The sequence below is a fragment of the Hippopotamus amphibius genome, chromosome 6 (genome assembly GCF_030028045.1).
Source record: "Hippopotamus amphibius kiboko isolate mHipAmp2 chromosome 6, mHipAmp2.hap2, whole genome shotgun sequence".
In the NCBI taxonomy this organism is placed as follows: Eukaryota; Metazoa; Chordata; class Mammalia; order Artiodactyla; family Hippopotamidae; genus Hippopotamus; species Hippopotamus amphibius.
This window is the reverse complement of record NC_080191.1, coordinates 200,203-215,152: the sequence shown is the minus strand read 5'-3', so window position 1 is coordinate 215,152 and position 14,950 is coordinate 200,203. Positions and strand designations below refer to the sequence as shown.

The window sequence follows — 14,950 nt, the reverse complement described above, 5'->3', positions numbered from 1 at the left end:
CTGGAGAGCGCCCGGTCAGGGCCCCCGGCCGCCGGCCTCCGCGGGGCGCGGGCTACTAGCCCGCCGCCTGCCTCCGCGCCGCCCGCCCCCGCCCGCGGCCCACCGCGGCCCACCGCGCCGCCGGGGCGCCTGCGGAAGCCCGGCGAGGCGCGACCCCGACCTCGGAAGCACAGCGCCGTTTCCGAGGCGACGGGCGCGGCGCCCCGGCGCCTGCGCATCTCGGGGCCCCGCCCCCCGCACCTCCGGGGCCCGGCCGCGCAGGCCCCGCCCCCCGCGCGGGCGGAGCGGTCTCTCGAGCGAAAACGCCGGAGCGGAAGCGGAAGCGGGGTCGGGAGCGCGCGGCGGCTGCGGCGGGCCGAGGGCGGCGCGGGCGAGTCACTAGGTAGGGCCGGGCCTGCGGCGCCGGTGCCCGTGGGCCGCTCTCGGCCGTTGCCTCGGCGCGGCGGCTGCTCTCGCCGTTCTCGCCGTCGCGGCCCCTGGGCCGCGTCTCCCCGCCCGCGCGACCCCGCTGCGAGCGCCCTGCCCGCCCCTCCCGGCGCCGCCCCGGCCCCGCCTCCCGCCCTGAAGGGAGCAGGGCGGCTCCGGGCGGCCTCGGGGCCCCTGTCGGCCGTCCCCCGGGGGGCGGCCTCCGGTCTCGGCGCTCGCGTTCTCGAGCCTGGGCGCCCTCCGCCGGCGCCCGGCCCCCAGCAGGCGCCGCGGCCTCGGGGAGGAGGGCGGGCGCAGCCGGCCGCGGAGGCGTCGGGGCCTCCACACGGTCGGGAGCCGGCCGGGCCTCGCATGAGGGGGCTGGGAGGTGCCGGGGGGCCCCGCGCCCACGACGAGCGGGCTTGAGGGAAAGGCAGCTCGCTTAGAGCCGGGGACGGGGAAGCGACGGCGCAGAGCCCGGGGTGGGGCCGGGGCTGACTGCGCGTGAGGACAGCTTTCCAGGCGTCTAGGGAGGGGAGGCTTTAGGACGGAAGACCTGGAAACCGTCGTGGGGAGGGCTTGGAGGCGAGGCGGACGGGGAGGGAGTGAGGCCGTGGCGTTTCCCGTGGGCCGCACGTCTTTGGCTCGAGCACCCGGGTGGGTGATGCGGGATGGGGCGCAGAGCGCGCACAGGTCTGCAGCGCCGGCTCCTCCCTCTCTGCCAGGCGTTCTGTGCGCTGCGTCCTCGTGCTTGGTGTCCTCCTTGTGTCCTGCCCTCCGTCCCTGTCCTTTCTGAGTCGCGGCCTCCCATCCTCCCGAGCTCTTTGACCTGTCCGAGTTTGGACCCGGCGTCAGGAGCTACGCCCTCCTGCGCCACCACAGCCGTCACACGTTCTCGATATGTGCGTTTTCCCATCGCCCCACCCCTGCCATCTCTAAGCTCAGCCGGAGCGGTTCTCCCCCAGCCTGGCCGTTCCTCTGTCTCAGGACTCCAGCAGCGCGTTCTTTATTGGCCGTGTTCACGGAAAGCAGTGAGAACGCCTTGGCTCTGTCGGGTTGCACACGGCTCATCTCCACGTGTGCCGTTTCCTGACCACCCTACCTTCCAGTTTCTTTGCGTCATTTGTAACTACCTGATCTTCCAGATGTGGAACTCTCCAGTCACTTCTGGCCCACAGTTTCCTCATCTGTGAACTGAGAAGACCACAGTAGATGAGGGCAGAGGTTGCTTAGCGGTTTTACTATTCTGGGGTTCTGCCTACTCCCTGAGCCTGAATCAGTCATTTATGGGGCACATTTACTGTAAAGCGAACGAAGTTCAAGCTTCAGGGTCCTCACTTTCACGGGCCCCTTCCAAGGCACTGGAAAGGAGCTCAGTGGTCTTGTGTTTATAATTGTGTATTCTTTTTTAAAAGAGGGACCTCAAATTATATGTTTCAGGCCCTACCATACTTGGATCCCTACGAAACTGGCCATTAGTCCTATCCTGCTGTGTTGGTTTTGGCATTCTTGTCCTTCAGACTTTCCCCTCCGCACCCCCTACTCCTCCTTGTGTGTGCTTCTTATTGAGGCTTAGAGAGAAAACATGAATGAATGAAGCTGGTGGGATTCCTGCCGTAACCTGGTCCTGGTTTGCTCTTGGGTCAGGAGGAGAGATGCCAGAGACTGGCAGCTCAGCATGGTGGGCAGAATTGCCGCAACAGTGCGTGTGTTTGATTTCCTTCACTGCTGGGTTGCTGCCTCCTTCAAGAAAAGGTGGAAAGTAAAAAGGGAAGTCCTCTTAATTGAGGTCAGCAAAGCACCTCTTACCTCCATGGAAGCTAGGATCATACACGGGAAGTTCATTCAGAGGAATAAATTGCATCCTTATTTTATTAGTTTGAAAGTGAGGCACCCCTCATGCTGTCAGTTACTTTTATATAGCTTTGTAACAAGTGTGAATAATGTACATTTTCATTTGCTTTTAGAAGCAAATTTCTGTTTCTTTGTAAGGTGTTACGTTGGAAAGTCTTCAGAGCATTAAAACATGTTATTTAAGGTTTAAATTATTTATATAAATGTAATAAGGTATTTCTAAAAGGTTTTATAGTAGTAGTTTAAAATCCGCCACATTGAGAGGTAAATCATTACCTTATCTTTACGAATAAGGAAATCAGTAACGTACAAAGAGTCAATGATTTGTCTTCAGTCAGCCAGTAAACCAGGGCCAATGCTAGCTAAAAAAGCCAGATCCTAAGCACCCACTTCCTTATAAACAAGTATTATTCAAAGAAGGAGGAGTCCCTCTAAGTCAGCTCTTGTAGAACACTTACTGTAACACGGACCGAGTTTATCCTTCCACACGCCTATCCAGCAGCACACCCGCCTGCACGCTGGGCCCTAGGAAGTGTGCGGCAGGGATGGATGCTTTCCCCATCAGTACTTTAGCCCAAAGAGTTAACTCACTACAGATTCATGTAAGTTACTCTAAGTCACTTATGATAAAACAGTAGGCAGTGAGGACAAGGGAACAGTAACTCTTTGAACAGCAGAGTTTTCTGGATAATTTAATTTTGGATTTCTGCCCATTAAACACCAAAATCTCACATTTAAGATGGAAATCTTTCTAAAATAGAATATCTCCCTGCTTGCTTGCTTTTTTTTTGGCCGCACTGCGTGACTTGTAGCATCTTAGTTCCCCGACCAGGGATTGAACCTGGGCCCCCTGCAGTGGAAGCACAGAGTCCTAACCACTGGATCCATTCCCTGGTTTCTTAATAGAATGTGCTAAATGTGATGTGAGCATTCCCTAATCCCTGTGGTATGATCTCAGGTAAACATTTTAAACATAATTTGTTATGTTTTGACGCAAACAGTGTTAGGGCTTGTTGAGGCATGTGCAACTGTTGTCCCTGTTATTTGTTTGGAGTTTTTATGTCTTTCAGCCTCTTTTAGTTTTTCTGTCCCTTTGCTTTCCCCAGGTCAGCTGTCAGACGTTCTCACCCTTGTCAGTATGCACATACCTGCTTCAAATGACCTTACCATACTTTTCTTTCCTGTGGACTTAGCAGATAATTGTTAGAACTGTGTGGAAGAGTAATTTATAGATGATAAATCAGAGCCTGAGAAGTCTCTTATGAGTAAATTATTTCAGTTCTACTTGTGAGTTTAAAATTTATATTGGAGTCTTATTCTGAATTTTGGATTAATGAGGCCTAAGTTTTTTTTTTTAATTGGAGTATAATTGCTTTAAAACACTGTGTTAGTTTATACTGTTCAGCAAAATGAGTCAGCTATATGTGTACATATATCCCCTCTTTTTTGGATTTCCTTCTCATGTAGGTCACCACAGAGCATTGAGTAGAGTTCCCTGTGCTATATAGTAGGTTCTCGTTAGTTATCTGTTTTACACTTAGTATCAATAGTGTACATATGTCAATCCCAATCTCCCAATTCATCCTGCCCCCCCTTCCCCCTTGGTATCCATATGTTTGTTCTCTACATCTTTGTCTGTTTCTACTTTGTAAATAAGATTGGAAGTACCAATTTTTTCAGATTCCACATATATGCGTTAATATATGATATTTGTTTTTCTCTTTCAGACTTATTTCACTCTGTATGGCAGTCTCTAGGTCCATCAATGTCTCTGCAAATGACCCAGTTTCGTTCCGTTTTACAGCTGAGGAATATTCCATTGTATATATGTGCCACATCTTCCTTATTCCTTTGTCTGTTGATGGACGTTTAGGTTCCTTCCATGTCCTGGCTATTGTAAATAGTGCTGCAGTGAACATTGGGGTGCATTTGTCTTTTTGGATTATGGTGTTCTCTGGGTTATGCCCAGTACTGGGATTGCTGGGTCATATGGTAGTTCTATTTTTAGCTTTTTCAGGAATCCCTGTACTGTTCCCCACAGTGGCTGAATCAATTTACATTCCCAGCAACAGTGCAAGAGCGTTCCCTTTTCTCCACACCCTCTACAGCATTTATTGTTTGTAGATTTTTTGATAATGGCCATTCTGACTGGTGTGAATTGATACCTCATTGTAGTTTTGATTTGCATTTCTCTAATGGCTAGTGATGTTGAGCATCTTTTCTTGTGTTTGTTGGCCATCTGTGTGTCTTCTTTGGAGAAATGTCTTTTTAGGTCTTCTGTCCATTTTTTTGATTGAGTTGTTTGTTTTTTTGATATTGAGCTGTGTGAGCTGCTTGTAAATTTTGGAGATTAATCTTTTGTCTGTTGATTCGTTTGCAAATATTTTCTCCCATTCTGAGGGTTGTCTTTTTGTCTTGTTTATGGTTTCCTTTGCTGCGCAGAAGCTTTTAAGTTTAATTAGGTCCCATTTGTTTATTTTTATTTTAATTCTCATTACTCTAGGAGGTAGATCAAAAAAGATCTTGCTGTGATTTATGTAAAAGAGTGTTCTGCCCATGTTTTCCTCTGGGAGTTTTATAGTGTCTGGCCTTACGTTTAGGTCTTTAACCCATTTTGAGTTTATTTTTGTGTATGGTGTTAGGGAGTGTTCTAATGTCATTCTTTTACATGTAGCTGTCCAGTTTTCCAGGCACCACTTATTGAAGAGGCTATCCTTTCTCCATTGTATATTCTTGCCTTTTTTGTCAAAGATTAGGAGATCATATGTGCGTGGGTTTATCTCTGGGCTTTTTATCATGTTCCATTGATCTATAGTTCTGTTTTTGTGCCAGTGCCATACTGTCTTGATTACTGTAGCTTTGTAATATAGTCTGAAGTCAGGGATCCTGATTCCTCCAGCTCCATTTTTGTTTCTCAAGATTGCTTTGGCTATTCGAGGTCTTTTGTGTCTCCATACATATTTTTTTGGTTCTAATTCTGTGGAAAGGTGCCATTGGTAAGTTGATAGGGATTGCATTGAATCTGTAGATTGCTTTGGGTAGTATAGTCATTTTCACAATATTGATTCTTCCAATCCAAGAACATGGTATGTCTCTCCATCTGTTTATGTCATCTTTGATTTCTTTCATCAGTGTCTTATAGTTTTCTGAGTATGGATCTTTTAACTCCTTAGGCAGGTTTATTCCTAGGTGTTTTATTCTTTTTGTTGCAATGGTGAATGGGATTGTTTCCTTTATTTCTCTTTCTGATCTGTCATTGTTAGTGTATAGGAGTGCAAGAGATTTCTGTGTGTTAATTTTGTATCCTGCAGCTTTACTAAATTCATTGTTGATCTCTGGTAGTTTTCTGGTGGCATCTTTAGGATTTTCTGTGTATAGCGGCATATCATCTGCAAACAGTGACAGTTTTACTTCTTCTTTGCCAATATGGGTTCCTTTTATTTCTTTTTCTTCTCTGATTGCTGTGGCAAGGACTTCCAAACCTGTGTTGAATAGTAGTGGTGAGAGTGGGCACCCTTGTCTTGTTCCTGATCTTAGAGGAAACGCTTTCAGTTTTTCACCATTGAGAATGATGTTTGCTGTGGGTTTGTTATATATGGCCTTTATTATATTGAGATAGGTTCCCTCTGTGCCCACCTTCTGGAGAGTTTTTATCATAAATGGGTGTTGAATTTTGTTGAAAGCTTTTTATGCATCTGTTGAGATGATCATGTGGTTTTTATTCTTCAGTTTGTTAATATGGTGTATCACACTGAGGCATAAGTTTTTACAGGTGGCAGGCATTTTCCTTTTCTATGTTCATTGACCTATAAGGGGTTTTCTACAGCTGCACTCCAGTAAGGAAAAGCCCAGGGTCAAGCCTTCTGGGTTGCTCCTTCAATCCATCCATTCTGTTAGGGCCCCTGGGACAGGGAGGACCTTCAAAAAGGAGTGCTCTGGTCTAAGCGTGTGCCCCACAGGCTAGTTCTGTGTGATTTGGTTTTTCCTGGGTGCCAGCAGCCACCAGATCCCTCTGAAGTGCAGTGTTGGGGGTGGGGGGTCCCCTAGTGAGAGGAACCAGCTTTGTGTATGTGCTGCCGCAGCGAGCACGAGGAGCCAGCTTTGGAGGCAGGTGGATTCAAATCCCGGCTTTGCCGTTACTGCCTGTGACCTTGGGCAGGTGACTTAGCAGCACACACTGCTGGCTGCCGCCCAGCCGCCAGCTCTTCCTGCCTTCTTTGCTGGCAGGCGTGCCTCACAATAGAGTCTGAACAAAACTTGATAGTGTGCCAGTGGGACTGGAGGGGCGTCCGTTGTGGGGCTTGTGGAATACACTGCACGTATTTCAAGTGTACAGCTTGGTGCGTTTTGACATGTGTTTGCACACCCCCAGTCTTGCTTCTTTCCTGACGGACCCTGAGCCTTCGCTCCCTCTTTCAAGGTGCATGTCTTAGGGACTTGGTCTTGCTCGTTGCTGTGTCCACAGCTGCTGGATCTCATGCCTTTGGTATATTTGGGGGGGTGGGGGGGGGTAGCGGGGGGCAGAAGAGTCTCCTTCCTCCCTCCTCTGTATTTTGCTCTGCGTCTCTCCAGTGTTGGGGTTCTTCCAGACTAGGGAGGGTGGTGGGCAGCATCCGGGGTAGCCAGGTATCCCCAGTCTGGCCCGCCTCGTCCCTCCTCTGCAGCACAGGCAGGGCAGTGCTTCTGAAGCACGTTTGCTTTAGAGCCTTGAGTGACATCTGCTTTCCCTTAGGACAAAGTGTACACGTGTGTGTGGGTTTGGAAACCCCTGTTGCTGCAGCCTCCTTCATCTCTCCACACTCTTCTTCCCTTCCAGCAGAGGTTCTGGCCCCACTGAAGGGTTTTGTTTCCCACCCCCCCCCCATTTTCCATGTTGAAGAACACATTTATAATATAGTAAAGTTGCAGGTTAAACTACCTAATAGAACAGATATTTTAAGCACCTTAGAAACATTGATTTAATAATAAAAAAAAAAAAAAGACACCTTATGGACTTAAAAAGAAATTCATCCCTTATTTCTCTTGCTCAGGCCACGCCCTGCCCCCCCTCCCCCCCAAGGATGGCCGTTGTGGGTCCCAGGTCTGGGGTGGGTCTTTCCGCTGAATGTTCCTCATGCTCTCAGCTTTTCTTTGCCCTACAGTAATGCCCAGTGATTATTGCTTGTTGGAGGTTTTCTTGCTGGAGTGTAAGCTACCAGAAGGCAGGAACCCTGTCTGTCTTAGTCATGGCTCCACGTCTGCTGTAGTGATGACAAAGGTACTTGCCAAATGAGTGAATCCGATTTATGTCTAAAAGTCACCTGGTATCATTGAGGAGAAGTAAGCATGAATGGGTTACAACTATAGGTGGAGAAAAATGACCAGTATGTGCTTTTGCGTCAGCTCAGCAGCTTCAGGTCTAAGATTAATCCCAAGGAAGTGATCAGAGATGCTGTGCTCAGAGATGCACATTCGCTGATGTGCCTCCCGTTCTTGTTGGCGCGCAGCGTTGGAAGCAGGCATTCAGCAGAGGGGTAAATGGCTCCTGTGACGTCTGCATTGTGCATCCATTAAAAGTGACGTGGTAGGAGAAGGTTAACATTGTGACTTGGGAATGTATTCATAATAAACTGAGACACAGAACTAGGTTATAGAAAAGCATGATCCTACTTTTTAGTAACTGGATAATTTTAAAAAGACAAGAAATACGTACTTGGATATTTGTTGTGATCATGCTTGGAAGATGAGATTTTGAGCAGTTTTTTTCTCTTTGTGCTGTCCTGAATTTTCTGCAAAGAACATGGCTACTTTTTTAATCAGAAAAAAAACTTATAAGTATGTTCCTGATATTGAAAAGTAATATAGGCTGTAAAAATCATAAGTTTAGTAAAGCCCAACTAAAATTTATATGGCTTTGTTTTAAATTTTGAGATTATTTAGTAATTTTGACTGGTGCTGGGCTTATTTCACTAAACTTTCTCAACTAATGAAAAATGATGACTAAATTTATAATATAAATAAAATTGTATCACAGCAATTGAGTCTTATAAACCTCGTTTTGCAGATGAGAAGAATGGAGTAACTTGCTCCGAGATGCACTGCTAATAGTGGAGGTTAGAATCTCAGCTTAGCTTCCCTTGTGTCCTCAGTGCTGTGCTGCCTGGCCTGCTGTCTTTTCCCTCGGACGCAGCCGAGGGGGCTTGAGCTCCCAGCCCCATCAGCCACGCGCGGCTTTCTGAGTCTTGGCATCCGTCGTCACGACCGGAGTGTGGTCTGAAGGATCCTTCAGGGCACCTGAATCTGGAGGCGTGACGGCTGGAGGCTTTCCATTTCTACTTTGAATCAACTTTATTGAGGTGGGAGTTAGTGTTAAAACATCCCTCTGACACTTGTTAAGACAGTGAGAAGGACTCTCGTCAAGACTTGAGTGGGGAGAGAGGTGGGCTCAAGTTTGAACGCAGCGCAGACACCAGCGGGTTGATGGCCTCCAGCAGAATGAGGGTCAGTGGGGATCGAGGGTGGGGGAGCAGTTAGATCAGATCTTGCGGGGGGTCATGTCTCAAGGATGGGGGTTTATTAAACTGACTCAGCGGGAATCTGGCTAAAATTGGTAAGAATGAGCTCAGGGTGGAGGCCTGTTGAGGGGAGGGCCCCGGAGCCTCACGAAAGTTTGGTCAAGGAGAGCATGTTGGCCCGTAGTTCGGAGAGTCGCGTGTGGAGGCCTCTGACACAGGGAGAGCAGCCTGGGTGCAGCCTCCCGGGACCACTCTCCATTCACCAGCTGCCCTGGCTGGCTGTGCATTCGTGAATTCCAGTAAACACTGAGCAGTTGTTGTGTCTCGTGTGCTGGCCTGGGACACGTTTTCATCTCTGAATTTTCAGTCCCTGTTCTTCCCCTGCTGTGTAAGGGTCCCTGTAAGTTTCTCTTTTTAGGTGGGGCTCGTGGGGAGGAGAGGCGAGAACAGCGGACTTCAGATCCTCCACTTCAAGGCGTGAGGGGCCTCGTGGGAGGGCCGGGCCCAGGCAACTGACTACCACTGAGAGAACAGTTATCCAAACCTCAGACGTGAAGCAAGGGAAAAAGAGGGTGTCGGTTCTTCACCGAATCCTGGGACATTGTCGAGGAGATTCACCCAAGATTATCCAGCTTTCTAACAGAATGTCCCTCTCTGAGAGCCCAGACACCGTTGCTACATGTTAATTTGTAGGTTTGTGTCTTGTAGAGACATTATTTCTGTCTGATAAAGCTCTATCCAAAGGTTATGGTTTTATTTTTGTAGGACATTAACCTGCTCTGTCTCCACCTTCAAAAAGCTCATTTTGGCCTGCCAGCCCTCCGCTGCTCTCAGAACCAGCTTCCTGTCCCACAGTCCGCTCGGTACTCTGTGTTTTGGTTTGTCTTTTCACCTTTGAACATAGTGCTTTGACACCTTTGGGATGCTGTGTGTGCCTTGAGGCGGCCACAACTGCTGGTACTCGTTGTCCTGCAAACACTGCTCCATGGCGGTGTGCCCTGGGCTGCCCGTGGGTCCAGAGTGACTCTCCATGTGAAGCCTTTGACCCCCTTCTCTCAGTGGCAGATGGAGTGCAAAGGGTGTTTTGCGGAGGCCTGCCTCTCTCTCCATTTCTCTAAGTGTTTCTCAGTTCCAAGATTGTGAGTAAAGGAGCTTCTGGGTCTCTCCTTTCTCTGCAGGCCTCATTTACTGGTAGCCCAGGACCTTGGGACTGGTCTGGGTGGAAGGAGAACAAAGCCACTGCTAGGAGCGAGCCCCCCCCCCCCGCCCCGCGTCGCGCAGGCTGACGGTGCTTGTTCGCCTGCCACTGCTCCATCCTAAAGTCTGCTGCGTGGGTGCTGCCTTTCCCAGGCCGGTTTGTCAGCTGCTCGAGGGCAGACTCTACTTTGTACTCTTTCTTTGCCCACAGTTGGAGTCTGTAAACTTGTCGACTCCTGGTTTCTCTTTATACATCTGCCCTTTGATGCCTTTGTCCATTTATTCATTCACAGACGCTTGCCAGGCCCCTCGCGTGCTGATACTGTGCTGGGTGTTAGGGATCTGACAGGGTGACATCTTCTGCCCCGCGGCCCGCATGAATGGATGACTCCAGACTGTATTTTGGGCAATTAGGACTCCTACCTGATGAGATAACTTTTATTTTCTTTCCAAACAACAGTTATGTAGATAATGACAATTTCCTGTGTAATTTGCAGGTGGAATAAATGAAATTTTATGTATGTATATGTATGTATAATTTTACAGCACATATTATGTAATATTTATATTCTATACATTTACAATCATCTTAAAAACTGCCTTTAGAGAATGTAAATCCTCAGCCTATGCTCTTAGCAATAATAGGCTTAAAAAGACAGAAAAAAGTTATTTAAAAAGGTAATATGCACAGATTTCTCTTCTTACGCCTGTCCTTTCACACACACTGACTGCATTGGTGACGGCTCACCCTGTATTAACTCTGAAGAGCTGAAATGCCAGAAGGCCCCTCTAGTGTTCCCAGTTCCCAAACCTCCCCTCATCCAAAATTTCCTTTGTAAATGCTGTAGAAGAGCACATTGTAACATAACATTCCTGAGGTAATTTGTGATTCAAACTGGGAGAAATTGGCAGTGTGAAAGACAGGAAGAACCAGTACATGTTTAAAAAATAGTGAGCTTTTCACTCCTGGGGTAAGCAAGGAGGAAAAACATTTGAATAAAATCAAAGCAGAGGCTGAGCCCGAATTCTTGCCAAATAAAGAGGAGAGTGTTTCAAGAAACTCAGTGTTGTCACTTGCAGTTTTAGTAGAAAAATGCTTGAAACAAAAATGTCTTTTTATTGGTGAGGGAAGGCAGCCAACGCAAATGTGGGAGAGCTGCTGGACAAACGGGCCGGCGTCTGTGCGGGGTGGGGGTAGGGGGCGAGGGAAGGGGCCCTGGTGCTCCCCCTCCCGCCTCGGGCTCCGGCTCTGTGTGCGCTTGCTGGGGGTGTGCTCAGCACCTGCACGGAGCCGGAAAGAGGCAGGTCTCCTCTCCGCAGAGAGAGAGGCATCCTCCCGCTGGGTAGCGTCTGCCTTGGGTACTCTCATTGGGTTTCTTGCACGGTCTCACAGCCCCTCTTCGTGTTATGAAACATATCCCCTTTCCACACCAGGCCCAGAGGGCCCGACTGGAGAACTGCCTTACGGTTGAGATAATCATGTTATGAAGTCCATCCTCTGCTTCAGAAACACACCCTTTCCCGAGATGAGCCCGGTCCTGGTGATAGGTCTGCAGTGGTTTGGGGCTTGTGGATCCATTATGTGTAGCATCTTAATGAGCAAGGCCTCACTCAGTTTCAACTTAAATGTGTGCTATTTGTGTCCACTCAGTCTTCAGACATTCTTTATTATTAATGGCTATTAGAAGATAACTTCAAATTCTGTTAGGGGCCCGTGTCCATTCACAGGCAAGTACATTCTTCAAAGATAGTCCACGAGGAGGCCTTTCCCCAGCCTAGTAATTTATTTACTGAAATAGGGCTTACCGTTTTCTACCTGTCAGGGTTGTTTTGAAGGTGGGTGTGTTGAATGCCCAGCGCAGTCTGGCAGGACGTGGCGCAGACAGGAGCTGTTGCTGCTGTGCCTGGGCCACTTGGGGCTGCTGCCTCCGTCCCCAGCCTGGGAGAGGCACTGTTTGCTCTTGTGCTGCTGTTTGCATCGTAAGGGTTTTTTTTGTTTTCTTTTATCAGGGAACACGAAGCCCTGATGAAAAGAATAGGCCATTAAGATAACAGATGTCTGACTGCTAATGGATGTTGCTGGCTATATTACGTCTTTTATTATGTGTAAGGACATCATACTTATTATATAAAGGACTCTGCTTAGATTTTTTTCCAGATTGTGAATTCTAACTCTGAACAATTTTGTGTGTTTTTACATTTTAGAATAGGCAGTTTTCCATCCAAAGTCAGTTACCACCTCAAATGTTGCGGACGTTTGGCCTAGTAAATTTTCACGTAGTTGTCTTTTTAACACCTTTATTGAGATACACGTGATGCACAGGAAACTGCACGTGTGTACAGTGTATGATTGGAGAGGTTGAGCATTCGTTCACCTGTGAACCACCCCCACAGCCAAGGTGGCGAGTGCATCCATCACCTGACTCCACTCTGTCAGTCCCTTCCTCCTCCGGCCCTACTGCAGACCACCCCAGAGCTCTTGCCATGGCAGGCAGCTCGGCTCTCGGCAAGCCAGGCTTTTAGGTAAGTGGCTCACGCAGTGTGTGCTCCCTGGCCCAGCTCCTTTCATGCAGCAGAATTATTTTGAGGAACATTAGTGTTGCACGTATCAACTTTACGTTTTAGGTTTTCAAAATTCTACTTGAGCTCCTAGATGGGACGTATTCCTTCTTTGAAATCGTTAACCTGTTTTTGAACTTTGGTGAGAAATCTCTTGAACCGTAGTCTTAGTGAACGTCTTGAAAGGGCGCCGCCCTGTGCTGCTCTGGTGGACGTCCGACCCCACACCTCTTGCGCAGGTGCCGTCCGCGGCCGTGTCTGGGGACGGCCCTTCAGGCTGCTGACCAACGTGATGTGCTCCGTGTTGTGTTGGAGACAGAGTGAACGTTAAATACTGTCTGGTGATAATTACTCATTTCTTTTCCTTTCCAGATCCTTCCCGGGAGGGCAGCCATGGGCGTGAGAGGCTTACAGGGGTTTGTGGGGAGTAGCTGCCCCCACGTGTGCACAGTGGTCAATTTCAAGGAGCTGGCGGAGCAACACCGAAGCAGGCATCCTGGAGGGGCTCCGACCGTCGTGGTTGATGCCATGTGCTGCCTCAGGTACTGGTACACGCCGGAGTCTTGGGTCTGTGGCGGCCAGTGGCGGGAGTACTTTTCTTCTTTGCGAGAATTTGTGGAAACTTTTACGGCTGTCGGCATCAAGTTGACTTTCTTCTTTGATGGCATGGTGGAGCAGTGCAAGAGAGATGAGTGGGTGAAACGAAGACTCAAGAACAACAGGGAGATAGCCAGAATCTTCCATTACATCAAGTCCCACAAGGAGCAGCCCAGCAGAAACATGTTCTTCATCCCCTCGGGGCTGGCCATATTCACTCAGTTTGCTTTGAAGGCCCTGGGTCAGGAAACCCTGTGCTCCTTACGGGAGGCCGACTATGAGGTGGCTGCCTACGGCCTCCAGAACAACTGTCTTGGGATTCTTGGGGAAGACACTGACTACTTAATTTACGACACCTGTCCCTACTTCTCCATCAGTGAGCTCTCCCTGGACAGTCTGGACACCGTCATGCTGTGTCGAGAGAAGCTCTGCCAGGTTCTGGGTCTCAGCCTGTCTGACCTTCCTCTTCTGGCCTGCCTGCTTGGCAATGACGTCATCCCACAGGGCATGTTCGAGAGCTTTCGGTACAAGTGCTTGTCTTCCTACACCTCTGGAAAAGAGAACCTGAACAAAAGAGGTAACATTGTCTTGGCTGTAGCAGACCACATAGCTAAGGTTCTCCGGTTGCATCAAGGTGAGAAGAAGCTGGAAGAGATATTACCTTTGGGACCAAATAAAGCTCTTTTTTATAAAGGAGTTGCATCATATCTTTTGCCAGGACAGAAATCTCCATGGTTTTTTCAAAAACTTAAAGGTGTGGTAACTTTGGACAAGCAGGTATTATCCATGAGTTCAGATCTTGAATCCAAGCAAGACGTTCCCATGAGTTCAGACCCTGAATCCAAGCAAGACGTTCCCATGAGTTCAGACCCTGAATCCAAGCAAGACGTTCCTATGAGTTCAGACCCTGAATCCAAGCAAGACGTTCCTATGAGTTCAGACCCTGAATCCAAGCAGAAATTACCTGTAGGTGTGGACCCTGAATCTAACCTAGAAGCACCCATCTGTACAAACCCTGAAATTAAACAAGAAGACCCTGTACACATGGAGCCTGAAGTCAAGCAACAAGTAACTATGGTTTCAGATCCTGAAATCTTAAAGGTATGTCGATGTGCCCACCCAAATCTAATATGTCGTGATTGAAAATGTACCCATTGATAGATTTGTCAGCGAATACTTATTGACTGCCTGCAGTGGTTAAGACACTGTGGAGGACGCAGAACCCTTGGAGTTTAGCTAGGAAGTATGATACAACACATGTGAAAACTCACACTGTAAACTCTGTCTCATGTCGTTAGGTGACCATTACAGAGAGTGTGCTGGGAACTTGAAAGAGAGAAGTTCCCCGAGGAGGTATAACTGGAGCCAGGCCTTCGTGGGGCCTGAGGTTTGCTCTGAACAGGTGAAGATGGGGTCTGTGGGAGCGCTGGAGGTGTGGCGTGTGGAATCTGTCCCCTCCCCAGGCACAGGGCTGGGACAGGTAGCCGAGGCATGGGATTTGAAGGGCTAAGTAAGGAGGAAGTAATTGGAAAAGGTAGGCTGCAGCCAGGCTGTGGATTGTGTTACGGGCCATGCTAGGAATTTGGACGTAGTCCTGAAGGTGGTACAGAGCCTTGATAGTTTTTGAAGGAGGGTGACTGTTTATTAACCGCCTGCTGCGTGTAGGTTCTGTCTCCTGCAGTACCTGTATTATCGCAGTGAATCCTCTCGTCCTCCTTTGGTTACGGAGAAGGTGCACGTCCCCATGAATCCCCGAGGCACCTCAGCACGTGCAGACCCAAATGCGCTTACCCGCAGCCTTTCATTGTCCCGACATTGTGTCACCATCTTTCACAGCTTATAAA

General features: G+C 48.7%; 1 protein-coding gene across 15 annotated transcripts in view; it reads left to right on the top strand.

The window, feature by feature from the left end:
- Positions 1–304: 304 nt before the first annotated feature.
- The window catches only part of FAM120B (family with sequence similarity 120 member B), a 68,002-nt gene continuing 53,356 nt past the window's right edge, over positions 305–14,950 (top strand). For 3 of the 15 annotated variants that reach the window (XM_057738007.1, XM_057738008.1, XM_057738002.1), the window contains exons 1-4: positions 6,767–8,594; positions 9,172–9,442; positions 11,961–12,056; positions 12,882–14,207. In XM_057738007.1, coding sequence (XP_057593990.1) covers positions 12,024–12,056; positions 12,882–14,207 — 1,359 coding nt within the window. In that variant the 5' untranslated portion in view covers positions 6,767–8,594; positions 9,172–9,442; positions 11,961–12,023. The other 12 variants (XM_057738003.1, XM_057738013.1, XM_057738009.1 and 9 more) reach the window with 12 other exon arrangements.